This window comes from Orcinus orca, chromosome 10 (assembly GCF_937001465.1).
Source record: "Orcinus orca chromosome 10, mOrcOrc1.1, whole genome shotgun sequence".
In the NCBI taxonomy this organism is placed as follows: Eukaryota; Metazoa; Chordata; class Mammalia; order Artiodactyla; family Delphinidae; genus Orcinus; species Orcinus orca.
Genome location: NC_064568.1, coordinates 31,529,401 through 31,546,531, shown reverse-complemented (window position 1 = coordinate 31,546,531; position 17,131 = coordinate 31,529,401). Strand labels below are relative to the sequence as shown.

The following is a 17,131-nucleotide window of genomic DNA, read 5'->3' as shown; positions in this document are numbered from 1 at the left end:
CAATGTTTTAAAATATTTCTACAAATTCTTTGACACTCCTTTTAAAGCACTGAGCCTATTTCTCACCATCTTAGGTGGGCTGGGTTAGTGGCTTGCACTTAATGAATAGAGTAAATTAAAGCAATAATATACAACTTTTTTTTCAATAATCGTTGAACAAATGAACCTTTAATAGCAGTTACACCATTGAGGTGTCCTGATCCAACATCGAGGTCATAAACCCTATTGTCAATATGGACTCTAGAATAGGATTGTGCTGTTATCCCTAGGGTAACTTGTTCCGTTGATCAATTTTTGGATCAATAAGTGATATTATGCTTTGGCTAGTGGGCCTAAGCTTTAATCACTCAGAGGTTTTTTTGTGCTCCGAGGTCACCCCAACCGTGTGGCATGTGGGATCTTAGTTCCCCGACCAAGGATCAAACCCGCACCCCATACAGTGGAAGCGCAGAGTCCTAACCACTCGACTTCCAGGTTAAGCCCCAATAATATACAACTTTGAAGCCTGAGTCATAAAAGACATTGTGACTTCAGCTTTCTCTCAGATCACCTGCTGAATGTTGTGAGAAAATTTAAGCAGCCCTTTGGAAACGTCCACATGGCTGGAAATGAAGGTCTCCTGCCAACAGTCACAAGGAACTGTGACCACCAGCCAACAGCTAAAGTAGCTTTCTAGGGAAGCAGACCCTCCAGCCCCACTTGTCCAACTGACTAAAACCTCAGCTGACATCTTGACTGCAACCTCACAAGAGATCTAGAACTAGAACCATCCAACTGAGCAGTCCCCAGATTCCTAACTCTCAGAAACTGTGTGAAATAATGTTTGTTCTTTCAAACTTCTAAGTATTGGGGTAACTTATTACACAACAATAAATAAATAGTTTCATAGTTTCAACGTATAGTTTCAACGTATCTCCTCACAACGTATCTCCTCACAAAATATTTAACTACAAAAGGAAAAAGAATAATTTATCAATGGAGAAGCTTGGAGAACACCACACTAATAAAGAGATCAAAGTGAACATTATCAGCAATGAGGCAAGCCAACCTTATGTGCTACCTCCTGGCCTGAATCTTATTATGAGTAAATCCCAGACAAACCCAAGCTGAGGAATTTCCTGTAAAATAACTGTCCTGTAATCCACAAGAATGTCAGGGCCATGAAAGGAAGACTGAGGAGCTATTCCAGACTGAGACTAAACAGACATGACATCTAAATGCAACAGACGGTTCTGAACTAGATATTATTGTGACAACTGGACACATTTGAATGTGGTCTTAGTATTAGATGGTATTAATTTATCAATGTTAATTTCCCAATTTTTATGGTTGCATTGAGTCCTTACTTGTAGGAAACAGACACTAAAGTATTAAGGGAAGATGGGGCATCAGGTCTCCAACTTACCATCAAATGGTTCTAGGAAAAAAAAGTTTACTATACTGACCACTTTTCTGTAAAATCTGTGATTGTTTCAAAATTTTATACAGATACATAAATTTTATATAAATATTTATATATGTAAAATTTTGAAATAATCACAAATTTACAGAAAAGTGATCAGTACAGTATATATGTATAATTTTTTAAATATATAATTTATGTATATTATATATGTATATTTATAATTTTAAAATAAGCAAAGGAAAAATGGAAAAGACCTATATGGAAACATCTGACCAACTGACTTAAATAGTGGGATGCCCTTAAGGCATCAAAGTTGCAAATTAGTTTTTCTCTGAAGTATAGTAATGTTATCTATCAGCAAGGGCACAAACAGAGAGGAAGTACAATTACAAGATGAAGCATTCTCTGAAACCTCTGTATTACACTAGTAATATCTGTTACACAAAGTAGTTTTTATTGGGGGGAGGTAAGTATTAAATATTCAAGAGAGGAAACCTTTAATAGATATTGGTGGTATACATCAAATTAACGGCAGTGTAGAATTACTAAAATGAGGGGTTTGTAGGGAAATCACAGTCTTCTTTTAGCACCACTTTCATATTCCCATTCTGTAGTATCATGCTTTATGCTCTCAACCCACTCCCCCCAACTCCCCAAAAAAGGCCATCCCTAGAAAAAAAATTATTTATTTACCATTGTCACACCCAACCAAACAAAAATAATTTGTGTCTACCATGTAATACCCAATCCATATCCAAATTTCCCTAGTAGTCAAAGCAACTGACATGCAGTCAGGGATGAACCACTGATTTACAACATGTGAAACATGACTATTTTCTTCCAGTTTTTTCCACATTTTATATGGGAATATTCACTTTCTAAAGAAATTAACAACAATATCATAAAGCAAACGAGACAAGGCAGTTAACAAAATTTTTTAGTCTTTACCTGAAAAGATCCACCTCATGAACAGTAGGTAAAATAACAGATATATGTGTGTCTCCCTAAGAGATAAAAAAGAAAAAAAAATAGACAAGATGTCACCCAAATTGCCAGAAACTGACTTTTATAATATGCCTATCTATCTCATAATCAATCAGCCATGTTGCCCTGTCTTCTAAGAGTCTCTTCCTCCAGAAGCAGCTACAAAGAGAATGGGTCTTAACAGTCTCCCCTAACACAGCAGGTCAAGGACAACATAGATTCCACCGATAAAACATTAATCCAGTGGTCAGATGTTAGATTAATTCTCAACTGTATGAATACTACCATAATACCAGTTGACATATATAACAGGCAAAATTTGTTTTCCTATTGCTCTCCATTTTTATTTAATTCAAAGGACAATGGGAGTGCTAATATACAGTTAAATCATTTCAAATGAAAAATTCATCCCCACCCATGAACAAATGTAACTTTGGGGAAAATGAAGGGCAATTATAACTACAGAATCCTTTTGATTAAGTTTCCTAAAAACAGAAGTCTGTTGACCACTCTTCTAAGATAAGAGGTTTTGTTAGAATTAAACCTTGTTTAATTTTTCAAAAGATAATTTTCTCCTTGTCCTCACAATTACAGTATAAATTCTGAGTTCTCCAGTGTCTACTAGAGAAAGAACAAGAAAAAGAAATCGGAAAATAGGAAGCTTATTATCAATTCATTAAAAATTATTTAATGGGATATTTCAGTGATATTCAGAAATTTATCATAAACCCAAGAAACTCTACATTTGCTAGTTTAAAATTTCTGTTAAAGAGACTATATATGCTGGATTATTCTACCACAGTAGCACACTACCTGCTGAGTTAACTGCACTATTTGAGTTGTCCCAGGCTTGTCATGACATGTGGGAATCCGTACCTAAAAGAGAAGAAATTAACTTTGGCTACAAAAGAATGACCTTTCTATAACTTGCGAGTCCTGCTACAATGAGGGATCAGAAGCACTCTATCCTGATGCTAAAAAGGTACACTCAACAATGCCTAAAAAGCCATAAAAACAAAATACTTATGTCAGATTAAAAACTAAAGTCATATTTATTTTTAGTCACAACAGAAGGTAAGTGAACCAAGGTCTCCACATTCCCATACACACAGAAATCACTAACCCACTGAGAAGCAAACGTGCTGAAAAACAGAAAAGGACATCAACTACATACCACTTCCTGTTTATTGTTCCAATCTTTGCTTCATTAATATACACACACCCAAACACACCCTCTCAAGCTTGCCAAACTATGGGATAAATCTCACAGGGAACCATGAGAACTCTCAACCCAGACCTACTTTTGATGATTTCCCATGGAAAAAACAGAACAGAGGTCCTACAGAAATGAGCACATCTAAAGAGAGAACATTGCCAAAAATAAGTTCAACTTGAAAATGAATTGCAAAAGCACTTACAGCACATTCATACAAAGCCTGAGAGCAAAATGCTAATTCATTGTATTAAAAAAAAACCTTAGTAGAGAACAATACCCTGGGATGGACATGTTGGTCTGAAAATACACATTAAAAAGATCACTTAAGACTAAGAACCAATGACCTGCTGTATTAAAAAAAAAAAAAAAAAGACTAAGAACCAATGGCTTTCCTAATTTCTTTTAAATTTTACTGACTCATACTCAATTCTACAAGTGTTCTGCAATACCATCCATTTCTGGAGGGCCATGAAGTTGCACAATTCTAGGAGGTGGCATTTACATTCACATGCATTGTATAAGAATGACAGCATCATGTAAACTCTACAGGATGAAAATGGGACTGGTGACCCCTGGAGTTGTGTGACTAATGGTTCTGTGCAGCAGGATAAATTGCGGTACCTTTGTAACTCCTCACATCAATGACAAGTGAAAGCAACAACAGGACTGAATGTTATTAGGAAGTTAAAATCAAAATTCATGTGTGAGCTTCCTAAAAAAGGAGACAAATGAAATATAAGCTATTATTACCTTCATTACTACCCCCATAATAGGCAGATGTAATGTTTTCCCTGGCATTGGTGCAGGCCATCGATCAACATCATTACAAGCTGAAAAATATAGTAAAATATTTCTTTAGTATAAGTGGAAATACTAAAATATTAAAAATGGAACATTAGAAGTTAGAACTCCACTTTATGCTTTCTATATAGCAGAAAAAATACACTGGGAAGGATGGAAGATAAAAGGCAAAAGTACTGAAAATATCTTATATTTCACCAGATATACATCTATGTTCTAGGATATAAATTGGTTAATACATGTTTTGAAAGCAACAGATTAGGTTTAAAGGGAGTTTTCCTACTCATTTATTACTACTAAAATTAGCTACAAAAGCACACCACCTAGCAGATGTCTTCTCTCTGTATTGAGTGACATAAGGATTTCTGTTTAACAGTACTCTGAGTATCAGAATTGGCAACTCAATATTTGTTTATTATTATCCTAAAAAATAGGCATCATCCGTGCTGCAAAAGGAGAAATAAAAGATAGGATCTTTGGTGTTTGTAGGTAAATATGCCAGAAGAATTGTTTTACCTCTCTCTCCTACCTTATAGTCCTTAAAATTCTTAACTAATTTTTTTTCATTCATTTCCAGTAAAAAATTTAAAACTCCTTCATAAAGGTACCTAACTCACACAATGTTTAACTTACCTGCTTCCAAATAAGGTTCATTCTTTTCAAAATACTCTGGTGCTATCTGTTTGAGCACAGTGTGAAAAAAATGAATATAAGGTAGTTTGCTGATCAAAACCAAGGACTGGAGGGAAAAAAGAAACAATGTTTAATTTCTTAATGATTATAATTTTAGTTTGCCATTTCTTATATAATCAATTATTAACAAGCCAAATTCAGCGAAAAGTGTGGATTTTAAAATAAAAAGGCTTTTACAGTAGATGGTTAAAAGAAACATAAAACTATAGTGGCAGAACACCAGAAGTTTAACCTTATTACTACATTTTAAGAGCATAAAGACACATTCACAGATTTTCCTGCTGCGCAGGAAAAAGAATTTCCTATAAACAAACTAATGTCTTGGATAATTCCAAAGCCTGGCTACTATTGCTGTCAGCAAAGCAATATTAGGAATTAGCTAGGTAAACTCTTCCTAAAAAGGAAAGCACAAATTGTGATGCTTTTTCTGACTAAGAGCTATGACTGTTACATTTTAGAGTTCAATGGTTTTAGCCACATTCTTAGAAATTGTGACTTTATAGTTTGTGACCACTTCAGATATAGATTATGCTGACTTTTTAAAAATCTATTTTCTTGAAAACTACTTTTTATCTTTCCATTAAGCATCAATTAGTGGTCAGGGCATGTTCTGGTTACAAAAGGTAAAGGTGTGTCCCTGTTAGCTGGGATTAAATTGGAATTAATTGATATATATATATATATATATATATATCTATCTTTAGAAACAAAAAGATTGTACATTTAGAGTGGGAACAATAATGACTAAGATGTTGATCAAGTATATTTACTAGCTCTTCAAAAAAAAGATATTGCAGGCTTTTATTAGCTGTAACTATGTTACTATGTTACAATCTGTTTACTCTTTCCCTTATTCTAAAATGTGAAAATTCAACAGATTCTTCTGAGTTTTGACAGTTTCATACAATAACTGTAACTTACTGTCAGGAATCTAGTACAGAGATAGCAGGAAGGCAAAATTCAATAGCAGTTAAAAATCTAGGGACTTCCCTTGTGGCGCAGTGGTTAAGAATCCACCTGCCGACGCAGGGAACACGGGTTCAATCCCTGGTCCGGGAAGATCCCACATGCCGCGGAGCAACTAAGCCCATGTGCCACAACTACTGAGCCTGCGCTCTAGAGCCTGCGAGCCCCAACTACTGAGCCCGCACACTACAATAATGAAGCCTGCACACCCTTGAGTCCGCACGCCGCAACTACTGAGCTCACACACCACAACTACTGAAGCCCGTGCGCTCTAGGGTCCGCGTGCTGCAACTACTGAGCCCGCGTGCCTAGAGACCGTGCTCCAAGAGAAGCCACCAAAATGAGAAGCCCATGCACCGCAACAAAGAGTAGTCCCCACTCGCCCCAACTAGAGAAAGCCCGCATGCAGTGACAATGACCCAATGCAGCCAAAAAAAACTAAGGACAGGTGTCTACAATCTAAAAAAAAAAAAGATAAAATATAAATTCTAGTATGTTTAAAGATAAAATATCAAACACTTTAAAGACTGTTCATTCTAATAATTTCTATTCTTCTAACCACAATGTAAAAATATTTTTCTGTTAATGTATATGAAAATTACCTTCTGAAAGTAGCCTCTTTTTAGAGTTTTGTCTCGAACTTGTCGAAAATACACATATCCATAAAAATAGGCAGGATCCTTCTATAAAAGAAGTGACAAATTAAAAAAAAAATATATATATATATATATAGCCATCCTTTCTTATTAAAAGCAGGTTCCTTTATAAACTTGAACTGAGATATGAGGTACACACAAAGAGCTAGTTATGCTTTTCCACCAATGCAAACAACAATCATGACAATAACTGGAAGATAAAAACCTGCTAACTTGCCCACAGATGAAATAATCATAACTAAAGTACTAAGGTCAGATTTTACCCCCTATAACTTACTCTGTTTATGTTCTTTATTCATATCTGTGGTAGTTAATGGAAGTTAGGAAAACAATCAAATTCTGTTTTCCCCAATGCTATACTTAGTTTTGAAAAAATTCTGCCTACAATTCTGAGTTAGGCATCAGTCTTATGAGGTATACTAATGCAAAATTTCAAGAGAGAAAATAAAAGGAGTTAAATGCCAATATGAATCTTACATAGACAGTTACATTTTTACCCAACAATAATGAAACACTGGAATATTTATCAACATACAATTTGAAAGGTCCAAAAAACTTAAAAGTTTTTATATCCTAATGGAATAAACTCTGGTCCAGTTCCTTATTTGATTGTTATTCTTTAAGCAAATATTTATTGACTACCTACTTTGAACAAGGCATTGTGTTAGAAAAGATAAAAAGATGTGTAAGACACAGTTCCTTAAGGAGATCACAAACTAAGAGCGATAAGAAAAGTACAAAAATGACGAGTATGTGATAGGAGGGCAGGTACCATGCAAAAAAGCACAAAGTGTTACAAAGAGGCCAAGGGGGAAGAGGTTACTTCTGTCTGTGGCGATCAGTATTTTGCGGAGGCAGCTAGTTTTAAGTTGGGCATTGAAGGATGGATATGATTTAAACAAAGACAAAGACATTTCAAGTTTAGACAGCCAAGAGTTTGAGCAAAACCACGCAGAGATAGAAAAATACAAGCTACCTCAGGAAAAAGCATACAGTTCAGTTTAGCTAATATATGGCACATGTATAGAAAGGAGATTAAGCTGGAAATCTGAAAGGCAAAGGTTTTATTTTGGAAGGCCCAAAAAGTGAGAACCAGGAAATATTACTATCATTAGCTCTTTATTCATTAAGCAATAAGTAATCATTTTAGATTTTATTTATTTTATGTAATATATATGTACACTTTAGCTGGGAACACTGTGTAAGATATATTGCACTGAAAAAGACAGAAGATGGATGTCTTTGGGCAAATATTTTTATCCTCAATAGCCCTCAATTCCTTCATTTGCAAAAGGAACTCTTTTGGAACAATATAGGGAGGATTAATAAGATAATATGTGCTTATTGATACAATGCCAAGAACATAAAAAGCTCTAATAAGTAGTAGCTATTATTATCAGCAGTTGACAGAATATGTTATTAGTGATAGCAAATGGTCATGAAAAGGACAAGATGGCTATAAGAGACATTTCAAAAGGTAACATCTTTGCTAACTGGAAGAGGATTCCTGTCATTAATGGAACCAGGAAGGTAAGCTGTAAATACTTATTTTAGGCAAAAGATGTCAAGTTCTTATTGGATGTGCTAATAGGACAACCAGATGGAAATGTTCTTCATGTAGTTAGAGATAAAAGTATGAAGTACCAAACAGAAATTCTACACTCAAGAATCATCTGAATTATTAAAATTGTTTTTAATAAACAACAACTATAAACCAAAGTTTATTCAAAAATCAAAAAGAGACAACAATAATTCTACTATAAAGCAGGTAGGGATTACCACAGGGAATCTTCAACTCTGGGTGATATTTACTGGTATACTACCACCCCACTTCCACATCTAAACGAAGAGTTTTAACACGTGAAAGAAAATTAATTCAACATTCTAATTTCTATAATTCACAATGGCATTATGTTTTAAGAATAGTAACTTTATAAAGTCTCTTTCACTCACATGCTAAATCCTTATGAATTAGACTCAGGAAATTCAGCAGTATAATACAGTAACAAAACAAAAGCACAATATTTCTGAATGCTATAAGAGGTAACTGAGTAACTGAGTTCTAAAGTTTCCTCTCACATAGACATTATTCTATTACTACTTTTCCAACCTTTAAGTAAACTGGTAAATCTTTCTCAAATTGATCCAGGAGACAATGCAGTGACACCCTCCTCCCAGAAGACTGTCGAAATCTAAAACAAAACTGGGTATCTCCAAGACAACCTAATGAAAACAAAAATGAAAGAAATTAATGGCAGCACAGTATAACATTTATTTATCCAGTTTTATCACATCTTAGAGCTAAAGGGGTCCTATCAATTACTGAAACACATTCTATCATGCTTTAGAGAAGAAAAAAGAGATCCTGACAGTTCGACTTGCTCTAAGCCATCTTTGCTGGTTAAAGGCAAAGCCATTAGTAAACTATGCATCTTAACTCCTATGTCCCTCTACTGTTTTTCCTATTCCATTTTCTCTATGTAATTAAAACTTTTTGAAAACTGTGTGTATGTCATGTTGATTCACAAACATAATTATGAGCAAAAGAAGCCAAATATAAAAGAACACAAATTGTTCAAATCCATTTACATAGTTTTTTTTTTTAATAAAGCAGGCAAACTAAACAATAGTGTTTAGGAATACATGGTTGGGTGATAAAACTATAAAGAAAAGCAAGAATCTTATTACTATAAGAATCAGTAGAGTGATTTGAAAAGATACATGCACCCCAATGTTCATAGCAGCCTTATTTATTTACAATTACCAAGGTATGGAAGCAACCTAAGTGTCCATCAACAGATGAATGGATAAAGATGATATGATACACACACACACACACACACACACACACACACACACACACACAAATGGAATACTACTCAGCCATAAAAAAGAACAAAATTTTGCCATTTGCAGCAACATGGATGGACCTGGAGAGCACTATGCTAAGTGAAATAAGTCAGACAGAGAAAGACATATGTATGATATCACTCGTATGTGGAACCTAAAAAATACAACAAACTAAGCAAAACTAACAAAAAAAAGCAGATTCACAGATATAGAGAACTAATGGTTGGTTACCAGTGGCAGAGGGGCAGGGAATATAGGGGTGGAGGAGTGGGGGGTACAAACTACTGGGTGTGAGATAGGCTACAAGGATTATTGTACAACACAAGGAATATAACCATTATTTTGCAATAACTGTAAATGGAAGGCAAACTTTAAAAATTATATTTAAAAAATTTTAATAAAAAGTAAAAAATTGAAAAGAAAAAAGAATTAAGATAGTGGTTACCTTAGGTGCAGGGGAGGGAAATACTGTTTGGGAAGAGACATGAGGGGGCTTTTGTGGTGTTGGCAAAGTTCTATTTCTTGACCTTATATGTGTTTTATATTTCACAATGAGAATTTAAAAAAAAAACAAAAACATAGCAGACTCAGGAAGAGCCCAAGTAATAGACTTACTATTTTAATCATGTTAATTATAAAGTTTTTAAACTTCAATCATTTTAGCAAGCCTCTTAAAATATTACCTAAACTGTCAGGCAATAATTACAAAAAACTGTAAATACTCTAAAAAGTGAAAGACACAAGAAGTAGCCTGTCACTCAAATTCTTCCCAGTTACTGTATTTAAAACTAATGAGATTATATTAAATACAAAATGTGCTCAAGATTTTATTACACACAGAAGTACTTATATTTCTTTAGCACATCAAGTTCTCAAAAAGGAAGCAGAAACTTGATATTACGTTTAAGTTTTTTAAAAAGCAACTCAGTGCATATACCTAAATGCACTTATAGAAACTAGCATTTCTTTGGTGGAGGAGGGAAGAAACAAAGGGGACTGGAGGGTGAGTCAGTTCAGTTTCTTTATTTGTCATAGCAGATGGTTCAAAATAAGGAAAATACATGAGACCTGAGATAATGGAAAATACTCCTAGCATTGTTTTAGTTCAACAGATTTATATACAGATGGTTCAGTTTTTCTCTTCAGAAGACAGAAAGATCCACTGAGAAGTATATACTAATTTCTCTGAGACACATAGCAAGATGTAGCAGAAAAAATGCAATGGATTTTAAGAAAGATGTATGGTCTCTGGAAAATGTAAGGAATGCTGAGCTTTGTGGAAAGAAAGTAATGAAGCTCCCACAGCCTTCAACCCCAACCCACCCCTGGCTCCACTCCCAAGCCATGGGCATGCTGTAAGAACTTTCCGATGACCAGCTGTACCTGCAAGCTGTACAGAACTGGTCAGGAAGCTAGTTCACCAGGTCAAAAAGGCTTTAACCATAGTGTCTTTGTGAAGTGAGGTAAATGGTTCCCATTTTATGTTTCAGAAGTCTGTTCCCTCACACACAAAAGGTTTACTAAAGAAAAACCAACTCTTTATCTGGGTAGACCTTTGTTCTCCATCCTGACCTCACTATTAATGGGACAGGAAAAGAGGTGTTACAGATTGGCAACCAGGTTATTTACATCTGTCTTGCAGAAAATGATACCTGTGGAGGGCAGGGCAATCCTGATAACCTACAACTTCATCAAAAATAAATCTACCTTGTTAGCATGACCCATCCAATTTGCCTATTTAACAGGAGAGTGCACCTCTACATAAGCAGTATAATGATTACATATGAAAGATGGTTAAATGACTGTGCACATGAGGGAAAGGTTATAATCTGAGGAAAAAGGAACCACAATCAATGGGATCTAGTCCCAGGTCCATCAATAATTAGCCTTCTAGAAGTCACTTCGCCCAAGGTTCTCAATTTCCTTGTAAACAAAAGTTAAGGGGCATCATAAGATAATCTCTAAAGTCACTTCCAGCAGTAATATGCAATAATTCTAAAGTAAATCTCCACAACTGACCTACGACTGTACTGAATTCCAAGCATCTTACCCACTGTATTCACTAAGAAAACTAAAGACCTATATAAAGATCCAAAAAGACCTAAAAGTTATGCTATGTGCACCATAGCTTTCTGATTATTAACAAAAACAAACAAAAAAAAAGGTAAAAAGCTTTAATGGAAAGTATTTTTTCTTCACATGAATCAAGGAATAAAGATGAATTTATACAAATTTTAAGATTAAATGACAGCTCTCCAAAGAAAATACACCTTCACGTGGCTTCTTGACTAAGAACCACATAAACTCTTTCCCTGATAAAGTAGCAGGGATTAAGGAAACAGCAAATTTGCTCAGCAAACCCCCACAGCTTGAGGAAAAGTTCCACTTTAATTAATCTAAGATAATCTTTACGAGCCCAGAAAACAGAACTAGTAACCCAACACTTTTTAAACCAAGAAAATTCCTGTAACCTTCCCCCAACATCCTTTTCCAAACAACTAAGTTCTTACAACAGAAATCAAACAGAATCCCAGGTCAAAATTATTTTCATTATTTTGTCTGCTTTCAGAAGTGATTTTCCACCCTTTCAATACATGAATTGAGCACCAATTTCACTGAATGCTCACTCTGTGGCAGGCACTGTCCTAAACACTTTAGATACATTAACTCATTTGGTCTTCATGCTTCTCACGTAGGTCCCATTATTAGTCCTGTTTGTGAGGAGGAAACCAAGGCACAGAAAAGTTATGTAATCCTCCAAAGAAATAAATCTGCTAAATGGCAGAGCAAGAATTTGAGGCCACGACATCTGACTCTGGAGCTGGTGCTCTTGACCATTACATCATACTGGCTCTTTCAAGTCAAAATGGACTTCAAAAACACCACTTCCACTACCAGAATGGGTAAATCCATAGAGACAGAAAGTAGACAGGTGGCTGCTGAGGGGGAGAGGTGGGTAGGAGGAAACTGGAGCAGGAAGTTTCTTTTTCGGTGATGAAAATTTTCTAAAATTGACTTCGGTAATAGCTGCACAACTCTGAATGTACTAAAAAGCACTGAATTGTACATTTTACATGGGTGAATTATATCTCAATAAAACTGTTTTGCTTTTTTTTTTTTTAAATGCTACATCACTGCCAACTGGAGCAGATCAAAAGCTCCTATTCTTCACTTAGAAAACGAACTCCTGAAAAGCACCCCTCCAACTGAGGAGTTGCTGAACTCACTGGTTTCTGGGACACTCACTGGTTTCATGGCTCCTCCTATGCGAATGCCATGTGGTAAGCCACAAACTGCTCTCCTCCCATTTTAAAATTATCAAGGGCACAGATGATTTTATCCTTTACATCTGCCAATCAAACCAAGACTGCAAAGCTATAGATAAACGGAAGACACTTTCCTGTGTCAAAAATATTACTTGAGCGGCTTCCCTGGTGGCTCAGTGGTTAAGAATCCACCTGCCAATGCAGGGAACACAGGTTCGAGCCCTGGTCCGGGAAGATCTCATATGCCGCGGAGCACCTAAGCCTATGCGCCACAACTACTGAGCCTGCACTCCAGAGCCCACGAGCCACAACTACTGAGCCCGTGTGCCACAACTACTGAAGCCCACGCACCTAGAGCCCGTGCTCTGCAACAAGAGAAGCCATGACAATGAGAAGCTCACGCGCTGCAATGAAGAGTAGCCCCCGCTCGCCACAACTAGAGAAAGCCCACACGCAGCAACAAAGACCCAACACAGCCAAAAATAAAAACAAATAAATTTATTTTTAAAAAATTACTTGAGATTTGAGGGAAAAAAGCTTAAATATTTCTTCTAAAGGGAAAAGACAACTTCAGACTATTTTTTAAAATTAATTTATTTATTTGGTTGCGTCAGGTCTTAGTTCTGGCAGGTGGGCTCCTTAGTTGTGGCAGGCGGGCTCCTTAGTTGCAGCTCACGGGCTCCTTAGTTGCAGCTCACCAGCTCCTTAGTTGTAGCACGAGAACTCTTAGTTTTGGCATGCACGTGGGATCTAGTTCCTGGACCAGGGATAGAGCCTGGGCCCCCTGCATTGGGAACACAGAGTCTTAACCACTGCACCACCAAGGAAGACCCTTGATCAGTTTTGTTTTTGTTTTTTTAATAAATTTATTTATTTATTTATGGCTGCGTTGGGTCTTCATTGCTGCACGTGAGCTTTCTCTAGTTGCAGCAAGCGGGAGCTGCTCTTTGTTGCGGTGCACAGGCTTCTCATTGCGGTGGCTTGTCTTTGCTGCAGAGTATGGGCTCTAGGCGCATAGGCTTTAGTAGTTATGGCACATGGGCTCAGTAGTTGTGGCTCCTGGGCTCAGTAGTTGTGGCTCATGGGCTCTAGAGTGCAGGTTCAGTATTTGTGGCGCATGGGCTTAGTTGCTCCACAGCATGTGAGATCTTCCTGGACAAGGGCGCAAACCCGTGTCTCCTGCGTTGGCAGGTAGATTCTTAACCACTGCGCCACCAGGGAAGTCCCAGAGTATTTTTATATTAGCGGAAAACAGCTATAGAACAGTTCAGAGTAAGACTAAAATAAAACATGAAACCTAAGAGCTAGCCCCATCCCTGGCCTTCAGCTCTATGCAGTCACCCTCTCTGTGATTAGAGTTGGAAACGCTGAGAAGCAGGAGTTTAGACCAGGGACTACACTTCTCAAAGTGTAGTCCATAGAGTGATGCGAGTTCACAAACCCTTGTTACAATACATGACAAAATAAATACCCAAACTGAGAAGACACATTTAGAAACCCTTATAGCGATTTGATATTGCCATGACAAATTTGGACTTATATTTTGTATTCTTTGGTTTTTCTCCCTTTCATTTTTCTAATAATTCATGTATACAGCATTTTATAAAAGCACCGGTCCACAACAGACTGGAAATTCTTAAAACACCCAAATGGCCCTTCAACACAGATGAGTGTGAGAAGCACTCCTTTCACCACCGGGAAGTGTAAAGTACATGACGACGTCCCAGCTGTTTACATAGAAAAAAATCTGTTGAGACAAATATTATCTGCACATCTAATCCATCCAGAACAAGGATTGATATTTCCCTCGGATTCATCATCACTTGAAACTCTCTTTACTAATGCTAAGTTTTCTCTCTGGCCTTGTTTAGAGCATAGTGATTACAGTCCTTGGGTACCCATCACAGCTTAAGACTCAGGAATGCATATATCCAGATGATATTAATGGTAAATAACGAGAAAAGTATCTGACAAATATTTATTAGAGAGAAAACATTCTTTAAACTTAGGCTCCTAAAGATAAAAGCCATTCAAATGGAACAAAAAGCTGAAAGCTAAAAACAAACAAAACAAAACTTTTTTCTAAAGTCACAGTATCTAAGTTGTGTGTGGGTAGTGGGTGGAGGAAGTGGAGGACTGGCAAATCCTCCCATTGGGAATCCCAAAAGTATTCTTCTTTATCTGTATAACTTACCATAGAGTCTAAATGTTGTTTTACTTTTTTTAAGTGTGCACCGTGGAAACAAAAGCTAGGTTATGATTCTTTCCTAAAGACTGCTCTACTGCACCTTCTGTAACAATAAAGCTATCTTGGGAAAAATTAAATCCATTTCAAAGTTGGCATAGTACTAATTCCAACTTCCATTTAATGAACACATAAATGAAACAAACTATTTGGATAATCACAATTCAGAACAGTGATCTCAAATATATATAAATGCATAGTCTCTTGCTGTCTAGATTAATATTCTTCTGTTAAGATGGCAAGGTGTCTATTTTTAAGATCTTCTGTTGACTTTACTTCTAAGTACCAGCCATACTTTGAATAAAATGAACCACACTTCCTTTGATATGCAGCTTATAAAAAAGGCATTACAAAACATCTGTAGGTCATTCAAATGCCTAAAATACTGAACAAATTGGGTTTTTTTTGGCCCCACGGAGTCCTAACCCCTAGACTGCCAGGGAATTCCCTGAACAAATGCTCATTTACACAGATTTACACTTGAGTTTAACTTCCAATAAGAAAATGACTCATACAGAGACTAACTGCAAAACTAGAAATAAAAAAGACTATCAGACATCATACAATTAACTTCTTAGTCTTTTTTTTTTTTAACTTCTTAGTCTTGATGCTCATGTAGAGAGGTGAAAGGGAGAGAGCCATGAAAACCAGCCATGACCTGAAAAAGAAGAGTGTGCAGTATAATCACATGAAGTCAGATTATCCTGTAATCCACACAACTCACCTGACCTTGCATCATGGAAGTCCAATCCAATACTCACTACAATCAGAACTACATGTGTGCACTTTGTAAGGCAAATGTTATCCGAAATAAGGGGAGATCCTATAAGACCGCTGTATCATTATGTCGTTAATAGGCAAAACATGTGAAAAGATTCCAATAATTCCAGGTCAAAACAAAAGCCGTCCCGGGATCGCTCAAAGCCATCCTTTTAACTTTTTTTTTTTAAAACATATTTCATGAAAGCTGAGTTCCAAAACTAAAGGAAAAAATTCTGGAAGCATTTATAAGGAAAAGAGAAAATGCTTTAAAAAGCTAAAATGTCAAGTCTCCCAAATCAGATTATCTAAACTAAATTAACAGTATATTAGAAGTAACCACAAAAGGAAAGGGAACTGTAGTGCCTTTGCTTCATGGGATTCTAAGTGTGTGGTCTAAGAACTTAAGTGTTCTGGTCACTGTAAGCCTGAAAAATTATTTTCAAAGTGAAACACAAAAGGTAACCTGAAAGATATCAACTTATAGGACCACACAAAGGAAGAACTTGAAGGAGACCAGCAAAACCAAGCTTAATAATAATAGCAAACACTTATAAATTACTTTCTATACCCAAGCACTATTTCAAATGCTTTATATATACTAACTCACATAAACTATTGCAAATAATTGATGGCCATGCTTTATAACCATGTTTAACCTGATTTTTTTTTTAAATCCCTGCTTTTACAGAGTTCTTGGCAAGCTCCCAAATCCTAAACTAAAAGAACACTGCTTAATATAAATCCTCAAACATACCAGCGTTGATGATTTTCAATCTCTTCATTATTTCAACAGTTTATGGCTCCATGACGTTTTACCTCATTACAAGATAACAGTTATTTTCAAAGTTGAACCAACGAAAATAAGTAAGACACGACTAGGATCATAAAAGTAGGAATCAAAATCACTAATCTGTTAGGATGAAATTGAGTTTGCATTCTACTACGTTATTTCAATTAATTTTCATATATTAAGAGTATAATCAGTATTCTCTGTATAAAATTCAACAGAAACACCACATGAAAAATAGTTACCTGAATTTGAATCTGGAAAAGACAAATAGCAAATATTGGTTTTCTGAAAAAGAAAACAAAAACTATATATGCTGACATATATACACCAATAAAAACAAACAGAAATAAAACAGTAAACTATATAGGGCAATATTTTTACTTACTTCTTTATCAGTAAGTTTGGAATGTTGAGGATAAATTACCTGGGAGAAGAAGAGTTAAATTTTGTTAGACAAATATTATATATTGTAAACATTAGCAGGTACTTCTAAAATA

At 35.9% G+C, this 17,131-nt stretch overlaps 1 protein-coding gene across 4 annotated transcripts in view; it reads right to left on the bottom strand.

Moving 5' to 3' along the window:
* Positions 1–17,131, bottom strand: part of DENND6A (DENN domain containing 6A) — a 51,426-nt gene that overhangs the window by 19,889 nt on the left and 14,406 nt on the right. For 2 of the 4 annotated variants that reach the window (XM_049715346.1, XM_049715349.1), the window contains exons 2-9: positions 17,020–17,058; positions 16,877–16,919; positions 8,832–8,944; positions 6,668–6,748; positions 5,040–5,145; positions 4,356–4,435; positions 3,203–3,265; positions 2,354–2,409 (exon numbers count right to left, since the gene is read on the bottom strand). In XM_049715346.1, the coding sequence (XP_049571303.1) occupies positions 2,354–2,409; positions 3,203–3,265; positions 4,356–4,435; positions 5,040–5,145; positions 6,668–6,748; positions 8,832–8,944; positions 16,877–16,919; positions 17,020–17,058 (581 nt within the window). The remainder of the gene's footprint in view (positions 1–2,353; positions 2,410–3,202; positions 3,266–4,355; positions 4,436–5,039; positions 5,146–6,667; positions 6,749–8,831; positions 8,945–16,876; positions 16,920–17,019; positions 17,059–17,131) is intronic. The other 2 variants (XM_049715347.1, XM_049715348.1) reach the window with 2 other exon arrangements.